This window comes from Protopterus annectens, chromosome 5.part0, assembly GCF_019279795.1.
Source record: "Protopterus annectens isolate FY-2018-M chromosome 5.part0, PAN1.0, whole genome shotgun sequence".
Taxonomy (NCBI): domain Eukaryota; kingdom Metazoa; phylum Chordata; order Ceratodontiformes; family Protopteridae; genus Protopterus; species Protopterus annectens.
The window spans coordinates 1,329,376,064-1,329,391,955 of record NC_056735.1 but is presented as its reverse complement, the minus strand read 5'-3'; the positions used below and the strand labels follow the sequence as shown (position 1 = coordinate 1,329,391,955).

The 15,892-nt window shown below is 39.1% G+C and overlaps 1 protein-coding gene across 4 annotated transcripts in view; it reads left to right on the top strand.

Moving 5' to 3' along the window:
- Window positions 1–15,892, top strand: part of LOC122801654 (thioredoxin domain-containing protein 9-like) — a 288,308-nt gene that overhangs the window by 2,560 nt on the left and 269,856 nt on the right. For 3 of the 4 annotated variants that reach the window (XM_044071134.1, XM_044071136.1, XM_044071133.1), the window contains exon 2: window positions 11,273–11,479. In XM_044071134.1, coding sequence (XP_043927069.1) covers window positions 11,291–11,479 — 189 coding nt within the window. In that variant the 5' untranslated portion in view covers window positions 11,273–11,290. Of the gene's footprint in view, window positions 1–10,488; window positions 10,510–11,272; window positions 11,480–15,892 lie in introns of those variants that run through there. The other variant, XM_044071135.1, reaches the window with a different exon arrangement.

The window sequence follows — 15,892 nt, the reverse complement described above, 5'->3', positions numbered from 1 at the left end:
CATCCAATGCCTTGTATGCCAGGCATAGATCTCCCCTCAAAAGCCTGTAAGAGACAGAATGCAGGGATAGAGCCTTGAGGCGGTCTGCATATGACATATTACTTACACCCTGTATTCTTTTACTGAGGAGTCTATGTGGACGTTGCAGTTTTTGGATATGTCTGGTGAGGTACATACCAAAGGGTCATTACAATGATAGGTCTATTGAATGCTTACTACAGTGGAACAATGACTTCCTTGGACTTAGATGCTATACCTTTGTTTGTTTAGAAGTTGTACAACATAGAATGATTTCCTTACCACTGTAGACACGTGATGATCAAAGGCTAGATTACTATCTGTGTGTGTCCCTAAGTCCCTGACTACTGGATCAACTCTAAGGGGTGTGTTGTCAATATGATAATTACCAGGGATGGATGACTTCCCAAAGGATACGATTATGCATTTCTTGGCATTTAGTTTTAGTCCATGGTTTTGATACCAGTTGTTTGTTTGTGTCAGCCCCTTCTGGAGAGCATTTGGGTCAGTGTGAGATTTATTGACAGCTCTTGATTTGCAGTCATCTGCAAATTTAGGCAGCCAGCAACCACTGACATAGACCTTGACTTCTGAGAAATAAATGCCAAAAGGGAGTGGTCCAAAGACTGGTCCCTGAGGGACTCCACTTGTGACTGACCTCTTTGTAGAGGTACACTGCCCAATTCTAGCTTCCTGGGTTCTGTCTGTGAGCCAGTTGGCTATCCACTGGGTGACATACGGGTTTGTACCTAATCTCTTGAGTTTGTCAACAATGCCCTAGTGGGGTATTGTGTCAAATGCCTTAGCCAGGTTAAGGTAGGCAGTGTGAACGATTTTGCCCTCATCCATTGCTTTGGTGACCTTCTCAAAGAAGTCTACCAGGTTGACTAGGCATGCTGTGCCCTTGACAAAACCAGACTGGGTTGGGTCCGGTGTCTGGAGGTTTACTATATCTTTATTGATCATCTCCATGATAATTCTTTCAGTGGCTTTACATATAAGACTAGTGAGACTTATGGGTCTGTAGTTGGCCCACCTTTGTGCAGAGGGATGATTGTTGCCTTTCACCATTCATGAGACACGAAGCCTGTTTGGAGGCTACAGTTAAATAGTTATTCCAGAGGCCCTGATAGGTCAAGTTTGAAGGCATCGTGGGATGTTGTCTGGGCCCATTGATGCAGTGTTCTTGGTATGAGAGAGAGCATTAAGTACCTGTTTCCTAGTGATAGTAGGGGGAGTTATATCTGATATTTCCTGAGGGAAAGTTTAGGGGGAGAGAGAGGAGTAAAGTTCGAGCTGAATTCATCAGCCAGGAGATTTGCTGCATCTTCTGGTTCAGTATAGGCGGTTCCATTTCAATGAGCTCTGCACAAAATTGTGTATTGCCTTTAAGGTTGCGGATATAGCTAAATAATGCTTTGTGGTTGTCCTTGGCCTAGAAGGCCAAACTTACCTCAGATTTGGCTTTGGTAGACTTTTTGTCCTCTTGAGTTGTTTAGTTTGAGGGTGCTTTTGTTCTGCTGGGTGCTGCAGCTGCTAATTTTTGCCATGATTTGCTTCACTTCTCCTTGTCATTTGCACTCTGAAATTGCTACCACTGTACATTTTATAATTGTAGAATTGGTGGTTTGATTTTGTGTTTCCTTCTGTTCTGATACACGTAGATCCCTTCCTGGAGTTATACTTAATATAGCAACTGGTGAAAAAGGGAATACTATCATGATATAACAGTTGACCGCACTTTCTGTTGTCAGCCTAGTAAGACTAGGTCACACCTTCTGTTTTTAGCCTGGTAACACTAGGTACTGCGAGGCAGTGTAAGAACTACCTAATGTTCATTGACCGCTATTTGTTTTGTCTGCTAGAAGATTCTGTTTGTGAGACGTGCAAGTACCTACTAACCTTTGAGGACAGCCTTTCTTCTAAAATTGTTGACTGTACCCAGCATGTTTTCAGTTTTGATAACCACCTCACACAGCCTTGTCCCAAATCAACAAATCAGGCTTCATATACTGAAGTTTTAAAAGAAGACTGCTGCCCAAACCACAAAGGCATTCTAGTCAAAAGATTTGGAATGCGGGCTACTTGGTGTCATATTGACAGGCAAACCACATTCACAGACACTACAGAAAATTTAACTTCATAAGTGTCACTCACTTGGTAAGCCAAAGCCACTTGGGCACCAAGACTAAGCTATTATATCTGGTAACATCTTAGTTATAGGTAATTCCATAGTCAGAAACAAATATACACCACTGACTGGACTTTGCAAAGACAGGGCGATGAGTACCAGCCTGTCAGGTTTCAGGATCCACAGTGCCATTAGAGCACTCCAGTCCTTGTAAACTAGGTAAACATATGACCTGGTCATTGAGCATTTGGAAGTGAATAACCAAGTAGATTATTGACAGTCCTATTTGCCTTGGTAGCAGCACCCATCTCTTCATGAATTCTCTCTTGTGGCCAAGCCTCTCCCTTCTTCAGAAATTACATACATAGCCAAACAAAATTAAGGCTAAGGGTAGCGCTGCTGAATGCTAGAATTCTGAACAATAAGTTGCACTCCTTACAGACATTCTTAAGACTTGAAGATATTGATGTTTGCATAGTTCCAGAACAGCGATCACATTCCTACAGTACAGGAGTTCAATATTTACCATTCTTTCAGAACCAAAGCTGAAAACTTGTGATGTTGTTTGAGGGGATGTATCTGCATTCCTAAGAAGCCAGCTCCCCTCCAGACCAATGATGTAGGATAAGGACCTTCAATTCCTCCACATCCTACTCATGGGAAGTAAAAAAAAACCTGAACCACGTTGTAGCCAATTACCATTACCATTCTATATCCTTTGCAGCCCACAAGGCAAAGTGATGTTTCCCTCTATTAAACCTAATGCTTTCTTTTGGGAGACTTCTTCAGCTGTCCTTCCATTAGCTGCATTATATTAATGTCAGCTCGTTAGATCAGCAAGTTCAAGTCCTTCTTGCACTCCCATCACAAGAATAAGCATTCATGATTTCTTTGTCCACAGTGAAGGCATGTACCAGCTATGCAGTATTCAGCTTGTTTGGCTTTCCAGCACATTTCCAATGTCCAGTCAGAAACTCTGTATCCTTCTAAATCGTCTTCATTTAAGCAACATATCCTTGGACTCTCCATACTGTTAAGGTTGATTCAGTTCCTCCCATTCCTTTTACAGTTTTCTGTGTTTATCTCTTTGTATACTCTACTACTAGCCGCCCCCCCCCCCCCCATTCATTCTTTCCAAGCCTCAAGGCTGTCATGGTTCAGTCACTTTCCTGGTTTTATTCCATAATTCTACTGGATTTGCTGGCGAAGTCTCCACATTCACTTCTGTTTGTTGCTAATTTCTATCTGTTCCTTTATTTCAAGGACAGGAGTGCTATTCAGTATCCTACCTACTGTCTTCTAAGTTTTCTTCAGAATCTCCTGGACAATCTGTTTATCTCTCCAGGGTGTTCAGTGGCACATCTTATCTTATCTTCTCAAGTGATTTCCCCCACCCCCACTTTTCTTTATCACATACAAACAGTATACTCCAGTCCTATATTGTCTGCATCATTCTTAATCTTTTTTTTTCCTCTGTGTTCCTCCTTCCACCTAACGTAGTCTGAATGTTACTAACCTCTTCTGTGTTTGGACTGGTGGAAATGTGTTGAGCTGTATAGGTAATTCATGGCAGAAAGAATTGTCATCTTTCTCAGAATCTTTCTCAGAATCCTCTTTAGCTTCACCTACCAGTAATAGTGAAGTTTAGTGTGGATCTGCCAGATTTCTCTTGGGAAACGAGAAGAACAAATTTGCAGGCTTAGGGAATCTGTGGCATTGACCACCATTGCTATGTCCTAAATGCTGTACATTTTTCATGTAATGCAATTAGCGAAGGAATTAGAATTGCAACATTTGATAGTTGTATTCGAAGACTAAAAAATAACACCCAGCTTATCCAAAATGGCATCACCCACTCAAATTTTAGTCGATGCAGCAAATATACTAGCTGACAAATTTAGTGCAAACTTTACAGCTGAAACAACTGCCTTAATTCCACAAATTCCCAAATCCCTTGCTCCTCCTAATATCATAAAGGAACATCCACTGACGGTACTCTCCAAGACCAAAAATGCTACTACTGTTGATAATTCACCAGTATGCCTAATAAATAGAAGCAAACATTCCCTTGTGGAACCCCTTCTTAAACCGATTAACCTAAGATTAGCTGCAGGATATGTTGCGAGAGTATGGTGAACTGCAGTAGTGATGCCCCTTCTCAAAGGAGGTCCTACCACAGACCTGGAAAACTGTAGCCCTATTAGTTTCTTATTTGCAAAGTCATGGAATGCATCATGACTGACCTCACAAACTATGACATCAAAAACCTTATCTAGTTAGAATCACGTCAGTTTGGCTTTGTCAAGAGAAGATCCTACCTACTTAGTTTAGTTAACTACTTTTAAGAAGATCATACAGACTGTAAACTGTGGTTAGTCTGGTCATACAGTCAGTTTAGATCTGGGCATAAAATTATCCATATGTGTTGAGTTGTATTGTCAGCTGGTAGAAAGATACAACCTACATATTTTAGATGGCAAGTTCCTCTGTGGAAAGTATGACTGTAAGTAGTGGAGTACTCTAGGACTAGGTACTGTAACTAGGTACTGTAACCCCCTGCTTTTTGGCAATGTCTTCATTGATCTCCTGACAGAGAATCAGGATCTTTGGTTAACTAAGTCTGCAGATAACTACATAGTTTGTTGTCGGATCTCCTCCCGATACCCATTCATTATAACAGGAAGTGACACTTGAAAACAGGTGGTGTATAGAAAGTGTAGTATTACCGCATTGGAAAACACCTCTGTATTCAGTATAGCCAATACCCCACTCCAAAGTATAATGTAGTCAAGGATCTTGGAAAATTTCCTCAACTTCAACCACAGTGTTTTTAGCAGTAGTCCGAATATGTAGTACTGTTGATATCTAAAGGGATATCATCCCTCTTTTTTTTTTTTTTTGAGTCCTAATTGGATAAATTGAGTACAGTAACCCTTTCAGGATGCACCTTTTTAAACAGATTAAGTAACACAAAAGGCTCAGAGATTTCTAGCCAATAAAATTGTTAGCACAAACTCCTTGAGCTACCAGGAATGGCTTGAAGTGTACTATCCCTTTACTTGGTTTCTTATTGGCTGTCAGGGGTTATCTGTGCTTTGCTTTCTGTGCCATTCATCTTGTCTGTTCTCTTGCATCTTTTTTCATGTCATATAGCCGCACTGATACCAGAACTAGGGACTTGGATCTGTTTTGAGCACTTCTTGTCAGACCATACGTTAGGCAGTTGCTGAGAAGTAGAACCCTGAGGATGATAGAGGTATTCACCACATTTTGGTGAGGGATGGTATTGTCAGATCTCTTATGAAAATTATTTATTTATTTGCAGTTACTTTACCAGGATGGTCCACTGGGCTGAGATTAGCCCGTTTTCAGTGGAGTCCTGGGGAGAAAAGCTCCAAACATACAAAATCTTTAATAAGTCAGGACTTTCAGTTCTACCCCTAAAACTGTAAGGTTGGAAACCCCTAAAAAAGAGGACTCTGAAGATAAAACATTTGTCCCTGCTATCCACGCTTCAGATACAAAACGCTTCTCATGAAGATTGGCACGGTTTTGCCCAGGCACTATTTAAGGTAGTCCAATTCCTCTAGCTCTGTTCTCCAGTTTCTACCCCAGTTAAGAGAAAGGGATCCCCCCTCGGTTTTATAGGTTCATAGATACTTACCAGGCTGTTGATCTGTGAGGATCTTAAGAAGTCTAGCTGTAGATTTTAGCCCTTAACTCTGAGATAATCCAAGCAAACAAGGATGCGTTGGGTTGTTATATGTTTCTGTTATCCTTGAACAACAGTGCTAAACCGGAGATGAATTTGCAGTTAGCCACTATTTATGCAAGTATCATATTGCTAGTATTCTGGACTATAGTGAAGAAGTTAACCATAAGCTAGAGCTGTCAACTAGGTGGGTGACATTTTTTAGGTTGGGTTTGCATGAATTTGCAGTTAGCCACTATTTATGCAAGTATCATATTGCTAGTATTCTGGACTATAGTGAAGAAGTTAACCATAAGCTAGAGCTGTCAACTAGGTGGGTGACATTTTTTAGGTTGGGTTTGCTTACTGTCCAGATTCAGTTTGCTAGTATCCTCTTCTGCCATCTTCATTTATGTCTGCCTTTTGGATTAATATGAGGGTCTTTGTTTAATGTTGTAGCATCATATGAGAAGAGATGCAGAAGAGAAAGAACAGTCCTACCAATGTGATGCATCACCTTTTAGAGTAGGAGGAATGTCCATTTAATGACTGTTCTTGGACCTGTAAGTTTGCTGATTTTACAAGATTTTGTCATGAGGCTTTTCATGAGTTTTTCATGTTTGTCTTCAGAATCCAAGACTAGAAATGGTCATGTTACAGTTTCACATACTGACATATTGCATCATGAAATACCGTTTAGATGGAGTTGGCACCAGGTCTGTATTATAATAGTGAAACTCCTTTTAAGCGAACACGAAAACACTGACAAGTATTGCGCGAACTGCGAATATGCTGAACATACTAAACCGCAAAATACAAAAAGTCGAATCCCCATAGTCGGCCAACTCCACCTCCCACTACATACTGCCTACCCAAACAAAATAAATACACCACATACATACACTAACCAAAACCCTACTTCTAACCCTAAAGTAAAGCACCAAAATCCTACATCTAACCTTACAGTAAACCTTACTTACATTATTATCTATGCACTTACCGTAACCCGCACGCTAACCCTAAGGTCCGTAACTATAGCACAGTTAACGTACGGAGCTGTACCACAGACATGCCAGCCATGACACTTTGACTTTTTGGAGTTTGCGGTTTAGTACGTTCGACATAATCGTGTTTCATGCAATACGTGTCTGTGTTTTCGTGTTCGCTTAAAAGGATTTTTGTATTCTAATATAGACCCGTTGTCACCATATATTAGCAAGATCAAGTGAGTTTGCTTGTATTTTGCTCTGTTGTCATGTTTTACTGACTAGTATTTACACTTTACTCTAGTGATGTGGTAATTATGAAACGGATATGTATAGCCATACAAATATGTTACTTTCTGATGGAGTTATTATATGTTAATTTATATGTGGGTGATTTTTTTTTTTTTTTTTTTTTTGTAGGTTAGGTATGTTTACTGGCTGTATTCAAAGTTGCTAATACCCTCTTCTTGTGTCTTGTTTTCTGTCTTTTTGGAGAATGCACCGATAGTCCTGAAAGTGCATTCCCTGAAGAAGGCATAGAAAGACACTTAACCCTCAAATACTTTCAACATCTCAGAAAGAGCATCACGGTCCTCAAACCTGAGTCTCTTTTCACTTTTGTTTCTTATCCTCATTTGTTTTCTAAATCCAACTCCAACAAGATTAGTTTTAAAAAAAATCTTTTCTTACCCTATTGCTAACATCTATACTGTAACCCTTCTTATCCATGTCCTGCAAGTCCTATGTAATGTCTGCTTATCACTTGTATTAGATTGTTCGCATACTAAATGTTTTATACTTGGAATTTAACATAATGCCACCTGGTCTATCTTTGTACAGAGTCAATAGAGAACAAATACCTGTTCGTATTCATCTACGTAATGTATCGTTGTAAAAAAAAAAAAAAAAAACTTTTGCCATTAATATCTTAAATGAGTCTGCTGGAGTTTTTCTTCCCAGGTCTCCACTGAAAATGTGTGTTGCCTAGGCAGAATTTTCTTGTAAAAAAAAAACAAATAAATTCTGCCATCATCCCTTCTGCTTTTTCAATACTATTGGAGAAGCACTCCCCAGGAGTCACTGCCATTGATTAGAGTAAACTGACCTTCATCATTTGGACAGCTGGTGTTCCAAGACCCCTCTCTAGTCCTTGTGATTCATGTAGTCTGTGTCTTGCCTGTCCATCCTAGCACTGGTTTCTGTGGTACAAACTTTACCATCACCACTCCTGGCATTGGCCAATAAAGCTGGGTCTACATAGAGTGGTGATAACCATATTGATGTTGGTTCCCCTGGTGTCTGTCTTTTTAATGTTGTATTTGCTGATGTATGTCTGGCTGTTTTTTTGTGTCAGGTTTTCTGATGTTGGAGTTCCCAGTGTCAAGTCTTTGGGAATTTTAATTTTCTATTTCCCTGTATCTGTCATTCCAATGCCAGGTTTCTGACATTGCCACTCTAGCTAACAGAGCTTTCTTATGATGTCCAAATGACTCGACGAGCTCCATTATGCAGTCCTTTCAAACATGAGTCTCTCTCTACACTATTCTAAACTACTCCCACCTTCTTGGCAGACCCAGAAACCTTTCCCATTGTCTCTGCCATTTACTCCTTCATTTTGCCCCAGCAAAGAAGGCTCTTCTGAATCCAGGCATTCAGAAAATGGATGCTGAGATAATTGGGAAAGACAAAGCATCCGAAACCAGACTTCCAACCCTCCCGCCATACACACACGACCTCAGTGAGAAGAAAGAGGGATTTAGCGTCTTCCTTCCTGCAGGTGATCTAAATTTTGGATAGTTCTCCAGTTAATGCAGTGCCAACCCTCTGACACCCTCTCCTCTCTGCTGCATGGACTGAAAAATGCTGGTTTCAACCCACCAATCCTCTTGTGGGACCTTTCACTTAATGGATGTCCTTTAAAGATGTAATGATGGCAGTTGTATGAGAAAACTGATAACATGGCCCATTTTCCCAAGAAAGTAGACAAATTTTTGTTCTTCAGGTGATTCTGTTTCGATTGGCCATTTAACTAGATGTAACTGTGTCTGCTGTAGTTGTTTGCCAGGCTCCTGCCTTCTAGAGCCCAGATGTTCATTGCTAAGACAAGAAGTCTTGGGCTGTTTATAGGTTTGGGAATCGGATTGCCTTGGGCATCATTTTGAACTGTCATACCCAAATGCTGTAGTTTCAAATCAGGCAACTACTGTTACTGATTGCTTATAACGCACAGTCCAACATCACTGCATGCCAGCACAGCTGGCTATGTTTAACTTGGTTTGCTACAGACACCAAGGTGATTTTTCTCAGTTACTCCCTTCATGGAACCTCGTCTTTTTGGCCCTGAAGTGTATGAGCACCTGAAAAATATGAACAAAAAACATATTAAAACATTGTTGTTATGGACTTGCATTTCAGCCACTTTTGCATACTTTTTTATGATCCAGAAAAGCCAACACCGGATGTGATTTTGGTATGATCCACATCAGCTAGAGCAACAGGAAGATGCTGGAAGAAGGCACTCCCCTCAGTCCTTTTCACAACAAAGTCATGCTTGCAAAAGCTTGGGAGTCCCCGGTGATCACCAGAAGGTCGTAGTTGGCGTCATAGTAGATGACAGCAGTCCTATTTACCTAGCTGTTCCATCCTGAAGACATTTGGGTGGGATTCTCTTCATGTCCAAACTTGGAAAAAATCTCCATGCAAAAATGGATAAGGGAGAAAATATCCAGAGGATGCTTCATTCCCTTGCTCCAGAAAGCTGTTGTTACCCTTAACACACATCTCACCCTGTGTGGAACTTCTAATAAAGTAATTTAGCAAGAGCCATCCAAACACTCCCTGCAGACCTCAAAGGCTCAGTATATTATTTCAGGCTCTTTATGGTGCAAAGAAAATTAAAGAATCCAGGCCCTTCTAGATCACAGTGCATTAAATGCATTCATTTCCAGAAAACGTTTTGTATGGTCCTGATACAGTTTGTCCTTCGATGCTTATCTGAAAGAGGCTTTTGCATTCTTTAGATTCCAGGATGTCTACCTCCAGATAAAGATGGCTAATGATTCAAGGATGTGTTTTATGCTTCTGAATCGGAGCTAGGAGCTTCAAGTTTGGTTTTGGTTCTCCATTGAAATTCACTTGGTCAGTTCTTATTTTAATTCTGCTCAGGACTCTGCTTTTGCTTCTTATTTTTTCTTTGAAGGTTTGTAAGGTATTTGTGTGATGTACTTCTCAGCCTAGGCCTCCTACTGGGGATCTTCAGTGTCTTTGGGACTTCAGCTTTCTAAGTTTACTGTTCTGGCTTGTCCCCTCTGTTGATCTGAAATTTGTGTCCTACCTTTTTTTTTATTTTTTTAAGAGAATTTCTGAGCTCTGGATTGTTTTTATGAAATGTCCTTGTGTTTTTTTTTTTTTTTTTTTTTTACAGGAAAAAGGTTGTGGTTAAAATTAATTTGTTTGTTTTGTGTAATGTTCCCCTGAGTCAAACTTGCAGCATTGTGTTAATTGGCTTTTATTGTTCTCCAGCTGCTGTAGCCATGGTAAAGTATTTTCTTCATTGTTTTGATCTCCATAGATGGCTTCAGTATAAAGAGGGAAGAACCAAATCTTTCCATAAGGAAGGCCAGTTTGTTCCTTTCCGGAATCCATATTAGACAAAGCAGTGTTATGAAGCAGTCCTTTTCCAGGTAGTTTGTTGTATGTGTTGACTTCTGGCAAATGCTGGAAACCTGTTGCCTGCTATGCTCAGAGCTCATTCTCCTACAGCATTGTTTATTTCCATTGACTTTTTCCGTAATTTTGCCTCCGATGATGCATGCAGCACTGCAGCTTGGTCTTCCCTGAGCATGTTCTCAAGTCACTGCAGTGTGGACAACATTTTCAAATATGGATCATCTTTAGGGCTGTTCTTGTCAGGGGCATGTTCCCATGGAAGTGGCAGTCCAGAAGAATTAGCTAGGAGGCACTGTCCAAAAATTATAAACGATAGACTTAACAGGTAGGAAAATCACGTACTTTGTAAGAAGGTCATTATCAGTAACACATCCCTTATACAGTTTCATCTTTGTTGCAGTTATCTCTGCCTTTACCAGTCTTCTGCTTGTTTCCTTTTTCCCCTGATGTATGAATTGAATTGGAGCGATGTGTGATGCATTATGGGAAAGGTGTGTGTGTGTGTGTGTGTGTGTGTGTGTGTGTGTGTGTGTGTGTGTGAAGGTGTGCTGGCAACCTTTTTTGAAGGCTAGTTTGCCAAGTAATCCTTGTACCTAAGGTCTACGTCATAAAGGTTATGAAAGATTCGTCTCCTTACTCTCAATATGTAAGTATATAGCTTTTGTTGTCATGACTTCACTTTCGAACAAGGTAGCAAGAGACCGCTAGCATTTGTCGCATGTAGTAAAACGAAACATCTGATTTCAAATGTAAAATCTTGAAACTTTACTTTTTAAGGATTACGGGTTCAGCAGGATGGCAGCAGATACCCCAGTTGACCTAATTTCAAAAGTGCTGGAGCAGCAGGTGCTTCAGTCTGCCCAAATAATAGAGGAACAGCTAGATGCCGAGCTCAATAAACTGGAACAAATGGATGAAGATGAGTTGGAAAGGCTTAAAGAAAAAAGACTTGAATCTCTGAAGAGAGCTCAGCAACAGAAGCAAGTAAGCACTTTACTCACTACTGTATACTACTATCCTGAACTAGTGACTTTAAAGTAAGAAGCTTTGGTTTGTAATTCTAGTGTTGTAATTTACTTTTGCTTAATAAAATGGAGGTTACTTCAGGAAAATCGTCGTAAATCACATTATTTGTGCATTATCAATTTTTTTCTTGCTTTACTGCTCAACTGAATTGGATTAGTTTTATAACTCTCCTGGAAGATTTTCAATGCGCCACTTCCACTTATTCTTTATGGGTGTCTCTTTTTCACTTACATCTGTATCTACAGTTGAAATTTACATGTTTTCAGCTGCTGTCTGTTGTATTCATTTATGGCAGATGTAGAATACTTGAGCGCCCCCTAGTCTGGCCATCATTTTATCTTGTTTGCTTCCATTGCAGATACATTTGTTTTATTTCATCTTGGGTCAATAGATGACTTTTTAATGCTGTCATCAGTATCCCCCTTAATTTTGAGTTTACCGTCTTGTGTAGAAGATTCTTCATACTTATTTGTGTTTGATAATTGGGTAAGTAGACTCCTCTGAAGACCGGTGCACAGGTGTGCAATGTCAGATAACAAAAGTACCATACAGAAGTGTAATTAGACCCAAACAAGACATTGTACCATAGGAGTAATGTAGTGTTAGGTTGAAAAAGACAGACACACACAATTTTGTGTGTGCTTGTGTATGTACAGTGGATATAAAACTGTACACACCCCTGTTAAAATGCCAGGTATTTGAGATACAAAATAATGAGACCACAACTTTTCCCACATTTAATGTAACTTGTAACCTGTACAATTCAGTTGAAAAACAAACAAATCTGTTGGGGGAAAAATACATAAAAATAAAAAAATGTACAGTAAGCTGGTTGCATAAGTGTGTACACCCTTAAGCTAATACTTTGTTGATGTACCCTTTGATTTAATTACAGAATTTAGTCTTCTTGGGTACACACCTGCCATCAATTAAAGACACTATGATTAAACCCAAATAAAGTTCAGCTGTCCTAGTAGGATTTTCTTGACATTTACTCAGTTGCCTCCTACAGCAAAAGCCATGGTTCACAGAGAGCTTACAAAGCATCAAAGGGATCATTTTGAAAGGTATCAGTCAGGAAAAGGGTACAAAAAAATTTCCACAGCATTGGATATACCATGGAACACAGTGAAAGACTTGTCATCAAAAAGTGGAGAAAATATGGGACAACAGTGACGTTGCAAAGAATTGGGACACCCATCCAAAATTGATGAAAAGACAAGACGAAAACTGGTCAGGGAGGCTGCCAAGAGACCCCCCAGCAACACTGCAATAATTTCTGGCAAGTACTGGTTGTGTACTATATGTGACAACAATCTCCCGTATTCTCCATATGTTTGGACTGTGGGGGTAGGGTTGCAAGGCAGAAGCCTTTTCTTACACACAAAAAAACCCATCCAGGCCAGGCTAAAATTTGCAAAACAATACATCAAGTCTTCCAAAAGCATGTGGGAAAATTGTGTTATGGTCTGATGAGACCAAGGTTGAATTTGGCCACAATTCCAAAAGGTATGTTTATTGCAAAAACAACAGTTCGCATCACCAAAGGAACACCATCCCCACAGTGAAGCATGGTGGTGGCAGTATCATGCTTTGGGGTTGTTTTTCTTAGCTGGAACTGAGGCTTTAGTCAAAAGTGGAGGAAATTATGAACAGTTCCAAATACCAGTCACTTTTGGCCTAAAATCTTCAGGCGTCTTCTTCAGGCGTCTGCTAGAAAGCTGAAGATTAAGAGGAATTTCACCTTTCAACATGAGTGACCCCAAGCTACATCCAAGTTAACAAAAGAATGGCTTCACCAGAAGAAAATTTAAAGTTTTGGAGTGGCCCAACCAGAGCCCAGACCCAAATCCAATAGAAAATCTGTGGGTGACCTGAAGAGGGTTGTGCACAAGAGATGCCCTCACAATCTGACAGATTTGGAGCGCTTTTGCAAGAGTGGGCAAATATTGCCAAGTTAAGATGTGCCATGCTGATAGACTCCTACCCAAGAAGACTGAATGCTGTAATTAAATCAAAAGGTGCTTCAACAAAGTATTAGTTTAAGGGTGTGCACGCTTATAAAAATGTACAATAAGCTGGTTGCATTTTTTTTATATTTTCCCCCTAACAGATTTGTTTTACAATTGAATTGTACAGGTTATAGGTCACATTAAAGGTGGGAAAAGTTTTGAAATAATTTATTGTGGTCTCATTTTTTATATCACAAAAACCTGGCATTTTAACAGGGGTGTGTACACTTTATATCCACTGCATGTGTGTGTGTGCACTTTATATCCACTGCATGTGTGTGTGCGCTTATTTGATGCAACCTAATTTTAGAGGTTGGAGAAGAACAGTTAGGTTTGGAGAGTGGTTGGACATTTATTAGCATGCAGAAGTGGTATGTCATTTTTATTTAGTTTTATTTTACATTTGTTAACCGGGCTAGTCTAGCTGGATATATTGCCATTTTCAGTAGAGGCCCGGGGAGAAAAGCTCCAACAAGACAGAAAAATTCAAAATATCGTTACAAGGTAAATTAAAGGAATATAAAAAATAGAACATGTAATTATTACATACTAAAGATATTTACACTTGGAAAAAAACAACAGTAAAATATTTACACTTAAAAAAGCAACAATAAAAACGTAGCACAGTAAGATTCTTATGGAATTTTTCACATCAAGTAGAAAGATTTCAGCAGTATGTTGATGAACAGTACCAGCCTTGCATGAAAAGCATAAGCATTAAAATGTTTGGAAGTTTGTTTGGAAGAGGAAGAAACAGTGGTGGAAGAGGGTGGTTCATCTGCATGAAGTATGCTGTCTAGTTTGGGAGGGTAATTACGGAGATTATTAATGTACAAAGAGAAAAGTAGATGGCAAAACTGAACCTTGTGTTTTAATCATAAACAAAGCAGAGTTATGATTATTAGGATGGACCTGTAATGTTGTCGTCTGTAAATAGCTGTGAAACCAATTGTATTTTGAACAAAGCTGAATTTTTGCTAGCTTCTATAACAGAAGGTATGGTAAATGGCTTTGAATGCCCTGGTTATATCTAGTTTTTCACAATATCTTTGCACACAAAACCCTTTTCCAACCTACCAATACCCCAACACTTGCTAGTCTCATTACCCAATATAAGAACCTTTCAACTTTACGCTCATCTAATAAACTACTAGTATCAACATGTAAATCTAATAACATGGCAGGAAATGCTCTGTTCTCAAATGCAGTTGGAACCAAATCCTCCATGAACTTAAATCACTGTCTTCATTTGCACTTTTTAAACACGATCTGAAACTCTGTCTTAAAACCCATTGGTTATGTCCCTTTACAGATCCAGACTAATCTTGTACTATATCCCAAATACCCTCTCTTAAGACCTAATTCCTGCTCTGTCTGTGTCTTTTTAGATCGAGGCCTATCCTTGGCAAAAACATATCTTATCCTAATAGAGATAATTTAAATACCTAGTTAAATTCTTCCGCATATAATTCTAAAGCATCTTACCTAAGGCAGGCAACAAGTATTGTTTAAACTGTGAGCATTGCTGAACTGTTGAAACTTGAAGTATGCATTTGTTTAACAATTACTTTCTAATAAAGTCTTGTATATAAAGTCTAAAATATCTTATCTAATGCTTGTAACATATTGTTTGTATAAACTGTGAAGCTTCCTGAACTGTTTAAAATATGTAGTGTTTAACTGTATAACAACTAGTACCTGTATGTTAGTAGTCTAGTAATCTCTTGGAGCTTATCTCCCCAGGACTCTACTGAAAATGGACAGTTAGACTATCCCGGTCAGCAAATGTAAAATAAAAATCTTAAATTTGTTCCTTCAGTTTGTAATTTAGTACCCACTTGTTTTGTACATTTAATTGAATATTTCTGTTTTTCCTTCCAACTGTTTTTTATCTGCCATCCTTTTACCTTTTGCTTCCTGTCAAGTGTGTGTAAGGTGAGCTTGTATAATTTCTTGCTCATAGTCTCTGAAAAGAAAATTAATTTACTGTCTCAGTGTTAACATTAAAGCATTTGCACCCACCCCTGTTTCTTTACTCATAGAAATTTTTATTACACATTTTTTCCATATCTTCAAATAAACTGAACCATAAGTAATATCAAGTAATCAACTATTTACAAAAGAAACTGTATATCCCATATACAATATGCAATTTGTATTAAGATGCTGTACTTTTGTCCAGTATTTCATCAACGTTCTGCCAATAAGTGATGTATGATGTTGTCTTTTCTTTATGGTTGCTACTCCCATTCGAGACATGAAGACTGGGATTTTCTTGAAATTTTTAAAAGTTGGTGGTGCTTTATTCGTGCAGTAAGTTGTTACTGCTTTACGTGCAGTGGCAAGCAATGTCCACAGT